Consider the following 14,869-nt stretch of genomic DNA (forward strand, 5'->3'; position numbering starts at 1 on the left):
GCTGTCATTCTATAATAGTACAAATATTTCCAAATGATATGGTATGTCTTTTTAGAGAAAAAGATAGTTGTTCTAAGTTTACAATCTTTTTAAAGATATTGCCATGAATAAGGTATAATTACTATAGTATTTTGTATTAATTAGTCAAGAGCATCAGTCTGTTACAGATGTTCAGATCTCTTACTATTGATGATCATCTGGGATAGAGGAAGTTGGTATGCTTTTGTAAAAGTGATGATTGAACCACTAATAGGTTCTCTCCTCTCCCCCCTCCTTCTGTCTTTGTCTTACAGTTCTAATGCAACACAGCAGCTTTCTCTAGCTATTCATGGCTTTCTAAGTTCTGCTTACAGTTGTGTCTTGTGTCCCATACCAATTCTAAAGTGGCTTTTCCAGGTAAGACCTATACTATTCCTGCAGTTCTATTGTATTTGAATATAATAGTCATCTTAGAAGCCAGTTGTAGCAGAAATAATGAGGACAAATTTGTGATTCTATTGCATTACATTAGTAACAGTTTAATAAATCTTCTTTCTGGTTCTTAATTGTTCTTCAGTCTGAAAGACTTTGATTGATCCTCTTTTCATAAAACACTAAGGATAGTTTCTCTTCCTCCCTGTCTGAGTGATTTGAAAGTTGTATGTCCCTGTCCATCATCATACAAGGTACTTCATCTGGAAAGGACACAGTGCTTGCTAGGTGAGAAGAGATCTCAGGATGTTAATAGCATGGGCCAAATGACAGGAATGTTACTTTTTTTTTTTAAGTTGGAAGGGAATTAAATTATGTGCAGGAGTGTGCAAAAGTGTCGTTCTATATATATCACCTTTTAAATCATCAAAGATATCTGGAATACCAGATAATTTTTGTCCAGAAGAGGTCATTGTGCGTCATGACTCAAAAGCTCAGAGTCACTCTCAGAGGAAATGTTGTGGCTGTCTGCCTTCTAGATGTCTGTGGCAGTATAAATCCCCAGGGAATTTAGGTTGTTCTGTCATTTCTTTATGAGAATGCCCTTCTCCTATCTCTATTCCATTATTACTTACTGAATTCTAACTGTGCCTGAAACGAAAAATAAAAAGAGGATGCCTGTGAGATTGCAGCCTAGTCTGCTGACTGGCTTTCTGCTTTTGCCAAAAGAAAAATGTTTTGCTCCTCTATCTCCTTCCCTTTCGCTAGGACCAGATCACGTTCTGGATCTTCCTCAAATAAGGAGGAACTGTGAGCTAGTTCGGTTTGCTCACAGAATAGAAACTCTCCCACGCTTGTTGGGCAGAAAAAGAAGCATTTCCACTGGGCTAGTGAAGTGCCTCTGGAAACGTGAAGTGCATTTCATGGTTGTATTTTTGTAGTTCTGTGTACAAATAAGAATTCATTATTTCAGTTTAGTATTGCACATGTTCATCTTGCCCATGGGTAGAAAGTCAGCTCTCAATTGCCCCCACTCCTGGTTAAAGGGAAGATTAATCTGATCATGGATGAAAATGGGTTCCAGAAGGGGATATGGTATTCTCCATTCTCTTATTCCTTTGTACCTTCTTCTGAATAGACGTATTCAACTTGGGGTTGCAAAATTCTGCAAGGAATTTTTAAGTATTCCTGCAATTTGTGCACTGCTTGGAGTAATCCATATTCTCTTCTCCATGTATCTTGCTTTTAGAGGCTTTGGTATTTGTTTTCTGTTAGTGTTTGTTTTTCTGTTGTACTAAAGAGTTGGTGTGTTATTAATTAAAAAAAAAATGTTATCGTGTAACTCAGTGTTTGACATGTGGCTTCTTTTCTCTCAACAGATTATGTCTGTTCATCCTGACTACTGTGTTTCCACACAGATATTAGACAAATTGATGGAAATAACAATAAAAAATGGTGAGTGTTTGAAAAACAGAAAAGAAAATTGACTGAACAAAGGCATTTTCTTTCTCTTAAGCATGGAAAGATGATGGGGAGTAGGGGAAAGGCACTGTCTCTGTTCTGTGGATCTGGAATGCTTTTAGGTTATTCTGTTACTTAGTGCAGGAGTTGGTCTTCACAGAGCATACACAAGCTGTGCCTCAGCATGTGGTCTTGGCATGTATTTGCAAAGCAGTGTGCTAGATACAGAACCTTTTAAACACACTTTTGTTCTTGCACAGCTAGAATTAACCTTGAAAAGAGCCCAGTGTGGCTGCTCAAAAGTTTACTCTCCTTTCCTCCCTGTCTTCTATTTTGGAAGTTACAGACATTCATTTTAGAGCTTAAGGACTACAGGATGGTTTTCACATAGTCATACCCAGTGTGTAGTTCTGTGTAGTTTTCTTTCTGGGTATATAGCAAAAGCAAAAAGAATCATTTGTACAGAAACATTTTCAAGAGTCTGCTTCAGCCCACACTACTGTTCTTTTTCTTGTGTTTTGCCTTCTTTCATCTCTATTCTCAGAGACTTCTCCAGTACCAGTTCCTTTATGTGTTCTCCATGTCTTTGCTTCATTCAGATCCATCAAAAGTCACTAGCTCATTTAAGCCTGCCTGTTAACTTTGTTAAAGTAATGCAGTTCCCTTGAAATACTTGATCAGGTCTATCCAAATTATTCCACGTATTTGAATCTTGTTGTGCAGTAGGATTATGTAGCCTCCTTTGTTTTATGCTTTGCTGGCAGCAGGCTTGTTTCCAAGTGAATGGTTGGTCGATGTGCACTCTTAAGAATTAAGACTGGGAGAGATCTCAGCAGATCCTCTAACCTTTTCATTTCCCTCACAGCAGGATCAAATCTGCTACAGTTGCTCCTGAAAAGTTTGTCTAATGACTTTAAAACTGCCAACTATGGAATCTCCAAACCATTCTTAAACACTCTGTTTCTGTGCCTGAGGATGCATTCCTCTCCCCCTCTCCCCCCCAAATTGAACATTGAGATCTGAACCTGTAGGGTCTTGAGTGTTACATTCCATTACATTTCTCTTTTTCTTACAGACTTAAGACACTAAAAATGACCCAATTCAGAATTCTATTGACTTCTGTCACTGTTTGGAGAACACTGCATCTAGTGTCATGTCACCTTGCTAGTTTAGCAGTCTAAGAGTATCCTGTATGTAGTTTGCAGATACATTCAGATGTGAATCACAATATAAACGAGCGCTTTTTGCAATGAGCATTGTTACTTAATTCTGTCAAATGAGTGAATTCCATCTATTTAGTACTTCTGTTCTACAAGCTCTGCCTGTTTCCAAATCTTATTTAGCACTACTTCCAGTCCTATTATAACGCCCTCTTACCTGTGCCTATGCGGAACAGTAATTTACATGTTCTGTTAAAAGTAAATTTTACCTCTTTCTTTGTGGTACTGTCTGTGATGAAAGAGAGCTATGAGGGGAAAGAGGTGGAACTTAAAGTAATTCACCTATTACATACGCGAGAGGTTCCCTTACTTTGAAGTGCTGTGTTAAACCACCTCCTTACGATTCTTTCTGAAAATAATGTATCATCCAGTGCTCCAACAAATCTTCTGAGGTTAGAGCTAGTAGAATCGATGCAGACTGAGCGTATTTGTTTCCCTTGAAAGGAACTGATGCTGAAAACTAAATTTAAAACTAATCCATTCCATGTCTTTTACTTGTAGCTTCCATCAGTGATGAACAGTCTAAACCATGGATTCCTTCACTAGCTGATGTGTCAGCTGTTTTTGTCAATATGGGTGTTGCGTTTAGATCTCTCTTTCCATTGCAGCATCTTCAGCCCAACTTTAACGAGTGTGATATTTTGTAAGTGTTTTCCTTTTGATATTTATTGCTTAGATCCAGTGAAATCTTGTGCTTAGAATGTAGAATCAGAAAGGTCTCCTTCCCCTCACCCCTTCCATCATGCAATGCTGCTCTTTAAATTCTAGACTCAGGCTTCTTAAAAGTAAGTAAGTCAAAACTTAAACAGTTTCTGCCAGGTAAGAACTCTGCAAATCGGAGGGTTATTCTTTCTCCTATAGCTTCCTAGTGGAGACTTACAAGAATTCTTGCCTAGAAGACTGGGCAGAATTATAAGCAAATGATTGCATTTTTTTACATAGATGTCTACGCTGTAACTGAGGCTGTTTCTGATTTAAAGGCATTTTAAAACAATTTTTTTCTTCAGTTTAATGTAATTAAGCTGTTGTAGGCTTTCTAATTGTTAATTTACTGATCAGATTAGCCTCTCTTTTATTAGAAGTCATATGCAAGAAACAATGGGTAAAAACCAGCTAAGAGGAGATCTCATCACTGCCAATCCACCAGCCTTCTCCACTGTACCAGAAACCAATCTAATTAATGTGATTAAGGTGAGAAATTTCAAACTCCAGTTACTGTGAAAGTTTTTTTGGTAGTAACCCTATTCAGTTACTGAATAAGGACAGTGCCTTATTTCAGTCCTGGGCATATTTTATGAGTACATGCTAGCCTGGGATTTCATCTCCACATACAGCAAAGCTTGTTGCTTCAAACTTGAGAAGTTTGCTGTCTCTGTGACTTTGGCTTCGCTCCCAGTTGCACTGTTCTGTTTCCTTTTTCCTGCTGTGGGGCACTATCAAGCCCCTCTGAGTCACTTCACCCCCTAATAATGTAGGAGACACTCATCATTTGCGTGTTCCAGTGGAAGTGAGAAGGGGAATCAGTCTTGGCTAGTATGTTTTGTGCTGCTTCAGTGGGTTAGTGGAGCTCTTGGAGGTGTGATCAGTGCCTGTGCAGCACGAGGTGAATGAGGTGGGAGCTCATAAAGGGCAGGTGGAGGCCTTTCGAAGAGGTGAGCTGTTGGATCCATGCCCTGTCCTGTGAGACCGTAGGCTGAGTGAGTGCTGGTCACACTTCGCAAGCTAGTTCTCCTTGGTTAAAGGTCTTGTGGTGAAAATACTGACTGTATAACCAGTTTCAGACTTCATTGTGGAAGTATTTGAATTCTCCTAACACTTCTTTGGAGAGATTTGTAACTATAAAATCGCTGGATTCAAAAGGAAACATTCTGAGAGTCTCTGGTAGAGACGATACAAACCTATCGTGGTTAACTTGTGATCTCATTTGCATGCACATCCTATATGCTGTGTTGTAGATAACCCTTTTGATAATACTTGAGTAGGGAGGAAATTTTTGATGATTGTTTTCAGTATTACTTGTGTAGCTAGGTAGTCTGTCGGTAGTCTTTCATCCAGTTAGAATAAGATCATCTGTGCAGTGCAGAAAGATCTTTCATATTTGTATAATTCGCAGGGCATATTGCCATTGTTCAAAAGTATTTCTCTCAATAGTTGCAAGATGAGCCTGCAGGAGGTGGTTAAAAGAAAGAGGTGGTAGTGTAAACCTATTGAGACAGCGTGGAGGATGTTTGATATGTAAGAGCATTATAAGAACAGTTTATCATTTGAAATGCATCTTAATGTGAGAGTGGAAAACTAAAGTTCTTACCATATTTTATGGGGACTAAATCAGTTCCAGCTATTAATGCTTTTTATTTCTTTTAAAGTTTCTAGGCTTTTGTACAACAGTATATCAAGGTGGTTATACTGATCAAGAAATACTGCTGCTGCTTCTATCACTATTTAAAATAAGCTTGGAGAAACAATTAAAGCAAATTCCTTTGATAGATTTTCAGTGCCTTTTTGTAAAGCTTCTGAAAAGTATAAAAGACTGGGATACAAAGGTAACTTCATAATTAATTTTATAGTACTAGATATATAAAATTGCAACTTGAATTTTGAGAAAATAACTGTTTTGAAGTTTTCATAGTGATGAACCTTCTGGGGTAAGTGGAGAGAGGTCTGAGGGATTTTTAGGATGTTTTTGATGTATCAAAAATACTGCTGGAGAATGTTACGAACAAATTGGGAGTTCTGAACGTATAGAATTTAGGGTGTTTGTGGGCTTGCTGAAAAGGTTTGTACCATGCTTTTGTGCTTGCTTCCCCTTTCTACAAGGGAACTGTTGTTTTGAATTAACCAATAATCTTTTATTTAGCAAAACTGCTATATGTTTGAAATGGCTCTTTGAAAGAGTGAAGCAAGTTGATTACACTTGTTGCATGTCAGGAAAAAACAACCTGATCTCAACTATCCTATTGTAAAATAATATTTGGCAGACTTAACTACAGGTGCAATGCGGAAGTATCTTTATGCACATCATGTCTTATTAGCCCAATTCCTTTTAATCTTTATGCTGTGTATGTTTCTAGGGAGTAGATGTGTACTCCTTTGCAAATAAAGCAACTGCCTGCTATACCCTTTTTTTCAGCAGTTTTGGGTTTTCTTGCTTTTGTTCTCTTAAAGATGCCTGAGATGTGCCTGGCGGTGAGTGAACTCTCTAGTCAGCACCATAATCTTCTGTGGCTGGTTCAGCTGGTCCCTAGCTGGATAATACGTGGAAGGTAATGACACTGTCACATCAGAAATACGTAGTATTGCTAACAGTTTATTTGTCTAAACCCGAAGTCTGATAAATGCAATAAGTAAGTAAGTATTACATGATGCTTTAAAAAAAGTATTTTTTTCTTGTATCTTACAGATATATGTGCATTTTTTTATTGCATATGTACAGTCTTAATCAGCTCTACTGGATTATTTGTATACAAAACTCTTTTACATTTTAGGCTATGTACCATGTAGTTTTTGGACTACAGACATCCTGGAATCCCGTAGTACAGGGTTTTATTCACACTTCTGCCTGAATGATCCATAAATTAAATGTTGGATGATTCATGTCGTTCAAGTGTTGCTCTGTTAGGAGTTCTATTTCTTGGAGAGGAAAATGATCTGGATCCTCAGCTCCAGGCTTAAAGGCAAGCGTCTAAGTGTTTGCCTGTGCCCAAGAAGAGCTGCAGTGAGGTAAAGATACCTATGTCTTGTTAGCCTTTTTACTGGTTCTGTAACGCCTGTATTCAGATAATACAACTAGTTTGTTCTAGGCAAGTTTATGTCTAGGGAAGCCATGCATAGTGTCATAATGCTTTGCAGAAATTATATGGATTTGAAACATTCTGTAGGGAAAAAAAACTTAACTTTATTTTTCAGGCAAGTAAGAAGACGACTTAGCCTAGTGATAATTTCGAAGCTTCTTAATAAAAAGCATATAAGAATACCTGATACCAGTGATGAGCAGGTACAGCATATATGGTGTGTGTGTGTGTGTGTGTGTGTGTGGAATTTGCCCCAGAGTCTGAAGTGTGTCAGAAGAAGGCTCCTTGAAAATTTATAAAGTGTATATATAATTGTTTGTGTTTGTATGCATTTCATGTCTTAATACTGTAGGCTTATTTTCCGGTTTAAGAAGCTTGAAAAATGTCAGATGAGTAACTTTTCTGATTAGTGTCAGAAGCATGTTTATGCATATGTATAACCTGCATGTTCCACAGTTCAAGTGAAGTTTTATGGATGTGCCCAAACATTCATTTTTGGATGTTGGAAATAGTTCTGTGCTTCTTTCTGTCTTTGTTTCGGTTTTCTGTAAAATCACTGTTTCGTTTAGGATTGATGCCTTAATAAGGTAACACACAAACGCTTGAATTTGTAAATAGTCAAAAACTATCCGCAGCATGAAAACCCCCATTTTAATTAAGAACATCTATAAAAGAGATTTCTTAGTGAACAAATAATATTGCAGTGGCACTCGGTATCAAATTTTCCAGTGCCAGTAGACCAGTCCAATTTCTTGAGATGTTTGTTTTATCTCTAGATGTATGTTCTGCGTCAGTATCTGGTGTACATGAAACCTTCTAGTCTACTAAAGAGGACAAGAGAAAGATTAGAGCAGCAGAATGATGTCAATGGAGAGCACCTTCATGCAGAACTAGAACAGCAGGTATATTGTTAATGGTGGATTTTTGCGTTTGTCGCCTTATGCGTTCTCCAAAAATTTGAGAACATTTAACTTCTGTTAATTGTTTGAAGACGATTCTGTATGTATAATAGCTTACAATATTTTGTAGTTATTTTGCTATTCATTTGTATAGGTTAAAAATATTACCCATGTTCCATTTTGCTTATAGTCATGGAGAAAGGAAAGAAACGGTGTATGACAAAGGCAGCTGCGTTAGGTTGTGTTACCTAACCTGTGCTACCCGCCAGAGAGACAGCCAAGTTTCCTATGTGGTTAAGTCACCTAGATGTTTTTGGTCCTGTCTTCCAACCATGGTATAATCACAGGACCATCTTTCCTCCCTTCTGATGTAATCGGTGGGAACTGATTAATGCGATGCCAGATTTTTCCATTTTCAGGCTTCAGAATAAGATGTTTTCATGAACTTTTTTTTTTAATAAACCATAGTAGAAAGGTCACTTGGTAAAGATTTAGTATTTCCACCCAACTGAAAATTAGGTATTAGTTTGTTTGAGTCTACCAATAAATCTCTTAGCAAATATTTTGGTCTGAATGTAGATGATAGGAAAACAAAGCTAACTGATAAACTCAATTTTCTACAATTAAAACTTCAGAAAGCTCTGTAGATAACTTAGGTAACTTTAAACAGTGTAATACTGTTTTAAAATGTTACAAAAATTTAAGTATACTATTTCAAATTAGTTTTTTAGGCTAATGTGTAGATATACATGTTCATTGAGTTGGCCGTTGGAGAATTCCAGCAGGGACATAAACATTGAATCATTCCAGAAAGCAAGGATCATGCTGTATTTAAATGTGAACAGCTATGTTTGTGCTTTGAATGCTGAAGTTCTGTTGATTTCTCTTTAGACATACTACCTAATCTATATCCTCCTCCATCTAGTCAGTGAAGCTAGTTTCTTTGACGTTGTAAATTCTAATCAAAGGGTAAGTAACTTTGACTAGATCTTTTGATTTTAAAAGACTTTATCATGTGTGTTTTACTCTATTTTGATACGAGCTTTCATGTGTTAAAAGATAAATTCACCAGAGGACACCTGCACTGAGGGAAACTTTTGTTCTGAGGTAAAATGAATACAGAAACCTCTTTTGCGTTTTTGCAAAATGGACTTTTGTCAAAACATAAAGCTTTGGATCAGAAGGCATGTATTTTGTTATCTTTCTCTGAACATAACTGCAGATTAACTCAACACAAATTCAAAGAGTTCCAAAGATCCTGTGGACTTTCTAAATTGAGTTGAAATTCTGCAATCTAGAAGAAAAACACTTTGAAAATATCTAGTAAAATATACTCAAATGAAGCAACAGTTTTCTTTGAGTGCATAGTGAAGTGTTGTTAAGTGGTGGAGTGCAACTGTGCATCAAGTGAAGACCAGGGCTGTATGTCCTCTGTAGTTATAGCTCCCTTGCACCACCTGATGTGAATATCTGTTAACTGACATCACCTGTTTAATCCTTCAGTAGTCCTTTTCAGATTTCTGATCTTCTGCAGTGAATTGTTTACTGCAAGGTGTTTGTGTACATTTGCCCCATGGAACTGCTCTTGGCTACTAAAGAGTTCACAGGACAAACATGTTTCTTAAGACAGAAGCAAAATAGTAATGTTTGCTTGTGTTTGGGAGCTTAAGCATCTCTATTTCCTGCTCAAGTGCAAAAAGATTACTATAGAGTGTAATCTGAAACAAAGCTGTCTTTGGTAAAGAAAATACTGTGGTGGTGATCTGAGGTCTGTTCTTTACAACTGTCTTTCTGAAGTTTGTGGAGAACTTGGTTAAAAAAATAAAAGGAAAAGTGATATCTTAGAATTTCTTATTGAAGAAGGAGCCTCTTAATCGTTGGCTTGGTAACCAAATGGAGAGAGGTGTGTGGCTGAACTGGATGGTAGATGAATATTGTGCAGGCTAGTCTTTGTGTAAAAAAATCTATATTGCTGTTTCAGTGCTGGTCCTCTGCCAATCATATCGGTAAATTGTCGTGTTCTTGAGACACTGCAGGAAGCTCAAAAGCAGACTTTTGGTGTGTCTCACTTGTTCTGCAGAATGGAGCCACTTTTACATCTCTCTAGTGAGGGATCAAAAATGGGAATTTTATGAAGAAATTCCCAGGAAGTCAGAGATCTTGCGATCATTATAAAGTTGCAAAAAAACACTTTATAAAAGTTATGAGAAAATTAGAAATGAAAGGCCAGTGCGCAAACCCTGAGTATATTTTAGCTGTTACTCCAATTCCTGTGGACTGCAGAAGCAAATGAACTGTGTTATTGCTGAAAAGGCTGTTTTTAGCTGTTGTAAATTTAGAATATTTGAATGGCACTGCTCTTGCTACTTTGAGGGGATGAGGATCTTAGAACTTAGCTAGTAGGAACTCTTATGTGACACAGTTCTGCTGTGATACAACTGTAAGCTATTATTATTATTATTATTATTATTTTAAGTTCTTGGATATGGTTTACCAGGTGTGTATCAGTAACTGACAGAAGAACTTGTTTTTTTTTTCTTTCCTTTCCCTGTTACTTAATATATATTTTGAAGAAGCATATAGTTTTTAAATTGAAATAACATTTGAGAAATTTTTTAGCTTCAACATGAAGGATTTAAAGGTATACATTTTTGTCTTTATTTAGCAACACTTACTGAAGCTTTGTGGTGCCTTAGATAAACACATAAAATGCGATATTAGGGAAGATGCAAGGCTGTTTTATCGATCTAAGGTAAGTTTTTTGTTGCTGAGATTTTTTGTGTTTTTGAGTGTTCTTGATTTACATTGTTCCCTCATCCCAGTGCTGGAAACTCCATTCTCTGCTTTTCCCCAACATTTCTTTATTTGTGTGATAGTACAGTAGCTTCCAGAGGCACCACTATGCTGGTTTTTATACAGTGTATAAAACAAATCTTAGTTCTGAATGGCTTGTATTAAAGACCTGCTTGTAATTGGTTATGAAAAGTGTGATTTTACGTATCAGGAATTCCTTTCAGTGGCAGACAGTATTGTGTAGTTGGCCTCTGTGACTGCTGTTGCAGACATCTTTTCCAGTTTTCCATCTTTTCTGAACTGTCAGATTTTTGTAAGAAGCCTAGCTTACAAGAATGGTAAGATGGGTGTTTAGAGACCAGAGGCTTGTGTACTGATTTTAAACACTTAGATAGGAAATCATCTGCCTGTAATGTGTTTGTATGGAAGTACATGATTTTTAAAAGTCCAAAATTCCCTGAATGTGGTAGGAATTGAGGTGGTGATATTCTGTGTGCCAGCTCTAAAGCTGTTCCCTCCCAGTAAATGTTGTTGTCTGTATGGGGAGTGGTAGTGTGTTTTTTTTTTTTTTTTAATAATTATTATTATTTTTCTTAAGTGGCTAAACTAATCAGTCTACATTTGCAGGTGAAAGACTTGGTTGCTAGGATATATGGCAAATGGCAAGATATGATACAAAACACTCGGCCTACTCAGGTACTGTAATGAAATTTTGTTTTCTTCTTGTATTGCAGGGTGCATTTGACTCATTCCTTAGCATTTGAAAATAGTACACCCTTTAATTTTTTTTGCTTCATAAATAGTGTGGCTGTGGAATACACTTAGATATATTAGCATAGTCTTCTGTTAAAATTCTTAAAGGTAAAGATGAAATTTGTTTTTTCACTTAAAAGTGCTGTTTTTTTAAAATGGTATGTAACCCCTTAAAAATACTAGTACTGGGTCAAATCAGAGCACCTGTCTCTGATTATAGTTATTAGCAGATGCTTTGGGAAGGAGTTTGAGTGTGGCTGGAATGCAATGATGCACTTCCTGCTATTGCTAGCAGCATGTGACCTGGAGACTACCTGAGTCCAAGGTTTCACCTACCTTTGTATTTAACAGCCCTTGATCCTTTTTCATCTTTGAAAATGTCTGATTTTATGCACTGAACTCTTTTCATATTCTATAAAGGTGTGCAGTTATAAATAATTACATGAGTAGTCTTTCATAAATATTTGCCTTCATGATATCTAGCTGGCCTTGGAATAGTTGGAGAATCCTTATGAATATCAAGAGTTCAGAGCTGTTTCTTCCAGTCTAGGGTTGATAAGTTTCTTTCCTAATGTGATTGGGTTCCATCTGTTTAACTGCTGTCCTGGAATGTAAAGTTATTTGCGTTCACAATAAATTTTGCTTAGCTTTTTAGTAATCTTGTATATGTCTTGCATAATGTTTTAAAAAAATGCATATATGCTTAGTATTAATGCCAGTTAAAATTTGTGTAATTAAACATTCATCTTAAAAGAATATTAGCATAAAACATTCTCAACAGTGAGCAAAGACTACTTAATTTGTAATGTGGTTAAGGCTTCTTGTTATATAGCAGGAGGGAATTGAGTAGTAGCATATTGTTGTAGCAGCTACTTACCAGTTGATGAAAATGGTTAATGGTGCGATTGTTTTAAAGTTGTTTTTTCAAAAATATTTGGGTTTGATTTGCACATGGGGAAACTGGCTGTTCACTGGCAAGTGTTTCCAAATGGAGATCTAGGGACTTGTAGCACAACAGGATGATCTCAAGCTAAACAGTTGCCTGCTTTACTCTCAAGGCCTCTCTGATTTTTCTGAGTTGTTTTCTATTTTGTTTTTACTCTTTAGGGAAAACTGCATGATTTCTGGGAGCCAGATCTGTGAAACCTTACCTAGTTCAGGGAAAATAGAGAAATTGAACAAGGATCTTTTCTGAAGCCAAGGAAGATTTTAGAATGAATGGAGCTACAGCTTGGTTGAAACAGAGGAAATCAGATACCTAAATTAAAACTTGAGCTCGGTTCAGGCAAATACTAAAAACACAACTATACAGTTTGATTGGAATTGCATTTATTACCAATATACTGATTCTGAAAAAATGAATGGGGTAAAGTAGGGGGGGGGAATCATCCTTTTCTATAGCCCTCGCTGAATTAGCCAGTACTTTTTTTTTTTTTAATCGAAAATTGAGGGAAGTTTTCTCATTTCGTTTCCATTCTTAATCACCAATGCGTAAAGTCTTCAAAAATATCTTGTTTTCTTGTCTGTATGCAGCTATAAGTATTGGTTCAGCATGACTAGGAAAGAGAACTGCCCCATAAAATGAAACATGAGTTCAGAAACAGTATTAGGTCTCTCCTGTTGTGAGTAGGTGAAGAAGTATTTGGAATTGGACTGAATAATGAAGTAGCCTGCGCATGTTATTCTGTAAAGCAGAATTGACTTGACCATCCGATGTCTCTAAATAGTGGAAAACACAGCAGCTGTGTGTGAGCAAGGGACTGCCCTCTTTGCTTGAGGGAGGAAGTGTGCCCCCACAGGTAAATTGGCTGGTACTTTGCTCCATGGCTGTGGTTCATCAAATAACGGAACAGAATTTTTCACTGCAGTGATGCATACGTTTTATCTTCCTCATCTTTAGGCATTAGTTTGTTTATGCAGTGAATGTGACTGTGCAGGAAGCGATTCTGTTAAGACCATATTATGAATGCAGTCTTATTACATGGGCGGTATTGTTGTACTGCTTTTTAAGGTACAAGTTTACCTGTACTTGTTATCTGGCTTCAGCACCTTTCTTTAAATGGAGGAAATACTATTCCTAGAATATCAAGCCAGTGGAGATTTGAGAAGATGAGCATTTGGCCTGTATGTGTAAAAATAACCGTGAAAGCCATATGAAGTCTGAAATCCTTTGTGCCAAGTGTTGTCACATATACAATGTGTGCTCAAAGCTCAAAGAGCTGTTCATGGACTAATCAAAGGAAAATGTGGTCTTTTGTGCTTTCTGTGTGTATGCCGTCATCTAAATCTTATGCTGTGTTTTGTCTGTAGGATGTGTGTATATATGAACAATAAGTTTAGGTATTGGGTAGAAGCCAACTGGGATTCCTTTAAAAAGTGAGATTTTTAATAATAGCTGTGTGTACATTTTATAATACCGTTTCCTTTTAATTTTTGTAGATTACTGTCTTGTATGATAGATTTGCAACTTTTCAAAATAAAGGTAAAAAAAAAGACTCAAAAATCCAAATTTAAGTATGTACATTATATATAAAGGAACTGCTATAGAACAGACACATGACTTGCAGGGAAGGTATTTTATTTGCAAATTCATATTAAATGTATTGTCCTTCATTTCAAGCATTAGTGAATTAGCCTAAAACTGCAACATCCCTGTACCCTTCACAGGATAATCAGCTTATCTTTATTAGAACAAGACTTATGCTGATGTCAATATTCAGGAAGAAAAACAACCCCTCTTTTTTTATTTATTTTTTTTATCTCAGCATGTCATTCAAGGATTGGAAGAATCTACCTCGAAGAATATTTTTGTTTGGCAGTAGAACTACTTTAGACTTAAAAAAAATTACTTGGTGTGGTATGGGGATGTACAATGCCGTCCTCTGCTCTGTCTTTGATAGTTTACCAACCTTCTCCCCGGTAGCAGTTGGTTACTGTGTGAATATATTGTATGTAATTTTATTAATGTTTATATTTTTCTCACTAACATTGTATAAAGTTTAAAAAAGTACAGAGTAGGTTTACTGTATCTAATGTGTATATATTTTCTTACTATGTAAAGCTAAAGTTACTGTCCTGTACATTTTGGGGGAGGAAAGGGGTGGGGTTTAGATGAACAGCTTTTGTATTGCAGTTCAAAGCACGCAAACTGCTGTGTTTTTTTTTTTTTTTTAACTAAATAACCACTTGAAATTTCTTTTATTTAATAGACCAATGAAAAATAACAGTAGACATGCTTCTCTAATTAAAAGTTTCTGTGTAAAATGGGCATGCATCAACTTCCAGTTCACAAAAAAATGGCTGCAGGTCCTATTTCAGTCACACTGTGGTCATTGTAGTTCTTAAGTTCACAGCTGATTAGCTTACTATAAATGGAGAAAGTCTTGAAGTAATTCCTAGCTCAGCCAGTTCTATGTTTTCCTGCTTAATGCCTCTGTATAGATTCCGGCATTTTCTCTCTCTCTCCTGTTCCCAGTTGCTCCAGACTCTCTTCCATCCATTTTGTAGCTGACTAATAATTCCCCAGCTGCTTAAGTCTGGA

At 36.6% G+C, this 14,869-nt stretch overlaps 1 protein-coding gene across 1 annotated transcript in view; it reads left to right on the forward strand.

Annotated features, from left to right (window-relative positions):
* SLF2 (SMC5-SMC6 complex localization factor 2) overlaps positions 1 to 14,419 on the forward strand; it is a 29,967-nt gene extending 15,548 nt beyond the window's left edge. The window contains exons 9-20 of the mRNA XM_062580337.1: positions 294 to 396; positions 1,791 to 1,866; positions 3,594 to 3,735; positions 4,172 to 4,283; positions 5,459 to 5,635; positions 6,258 to 6,355; positions 6,999 to 7,086; positions 7,660 to 7,785; positions 8,674 to 8,751; positions 10,448 to 10,534; positions 11,203 to 11,271; positions 12,436 to 14,419. Coding sequence (XP_062436321.1) covers positions 294 to 396; positions 1,791 to 1,866; positions 3,594 to 3,735; positions 4,172 to 4,283; positions 5,459 to 5,635; positions 6,258 to 6,355; positions 6,999 to 7,086; positions 7,660 to 7,785; positions 8,674 to 8,751; positions 10,448 to 10,534; positions 11,203 to 11,271; positions 12,436 to 12,471 — 1,192 coding nt within the window. The 3' untranslated portion in view covers positions 12,472 to 14,419. The remainder of the gene's footprint in view (positions 1 to 293; positions 397 to 1,790; positions 1,867 to 3,593; positions 3,736 to 4,171; positions 4,284 to 5,458; positions 5,636 to 6,257; positions 6,356 to 6,998; positions 7,087 to 7,659; positions 7,786 to 8,673; positions 8,752 to 10,447; positions 10,535 to 11,202; positions 11,272 to 12,435) is intronic.
* The last annotated feature ends 450 nt before the right edge of the window (positions 14,420 to 14,869 follow it).

Source organism: Rhea pennata, chromosome 7 (assembly GCF_028389875.1).
Source record: "Rhea pennata isolate bPtePen1 chromosome 7, bPtePen1.pri, whole genome shotgun sequence".
In the NCBI taxonomy this organism is placed as follows: domain Eukaryota; kingdom Metazoa; phylum Chordata; class Aves; order Rheiformes; family Rheidae; genus Rhea; species Rhea pennata.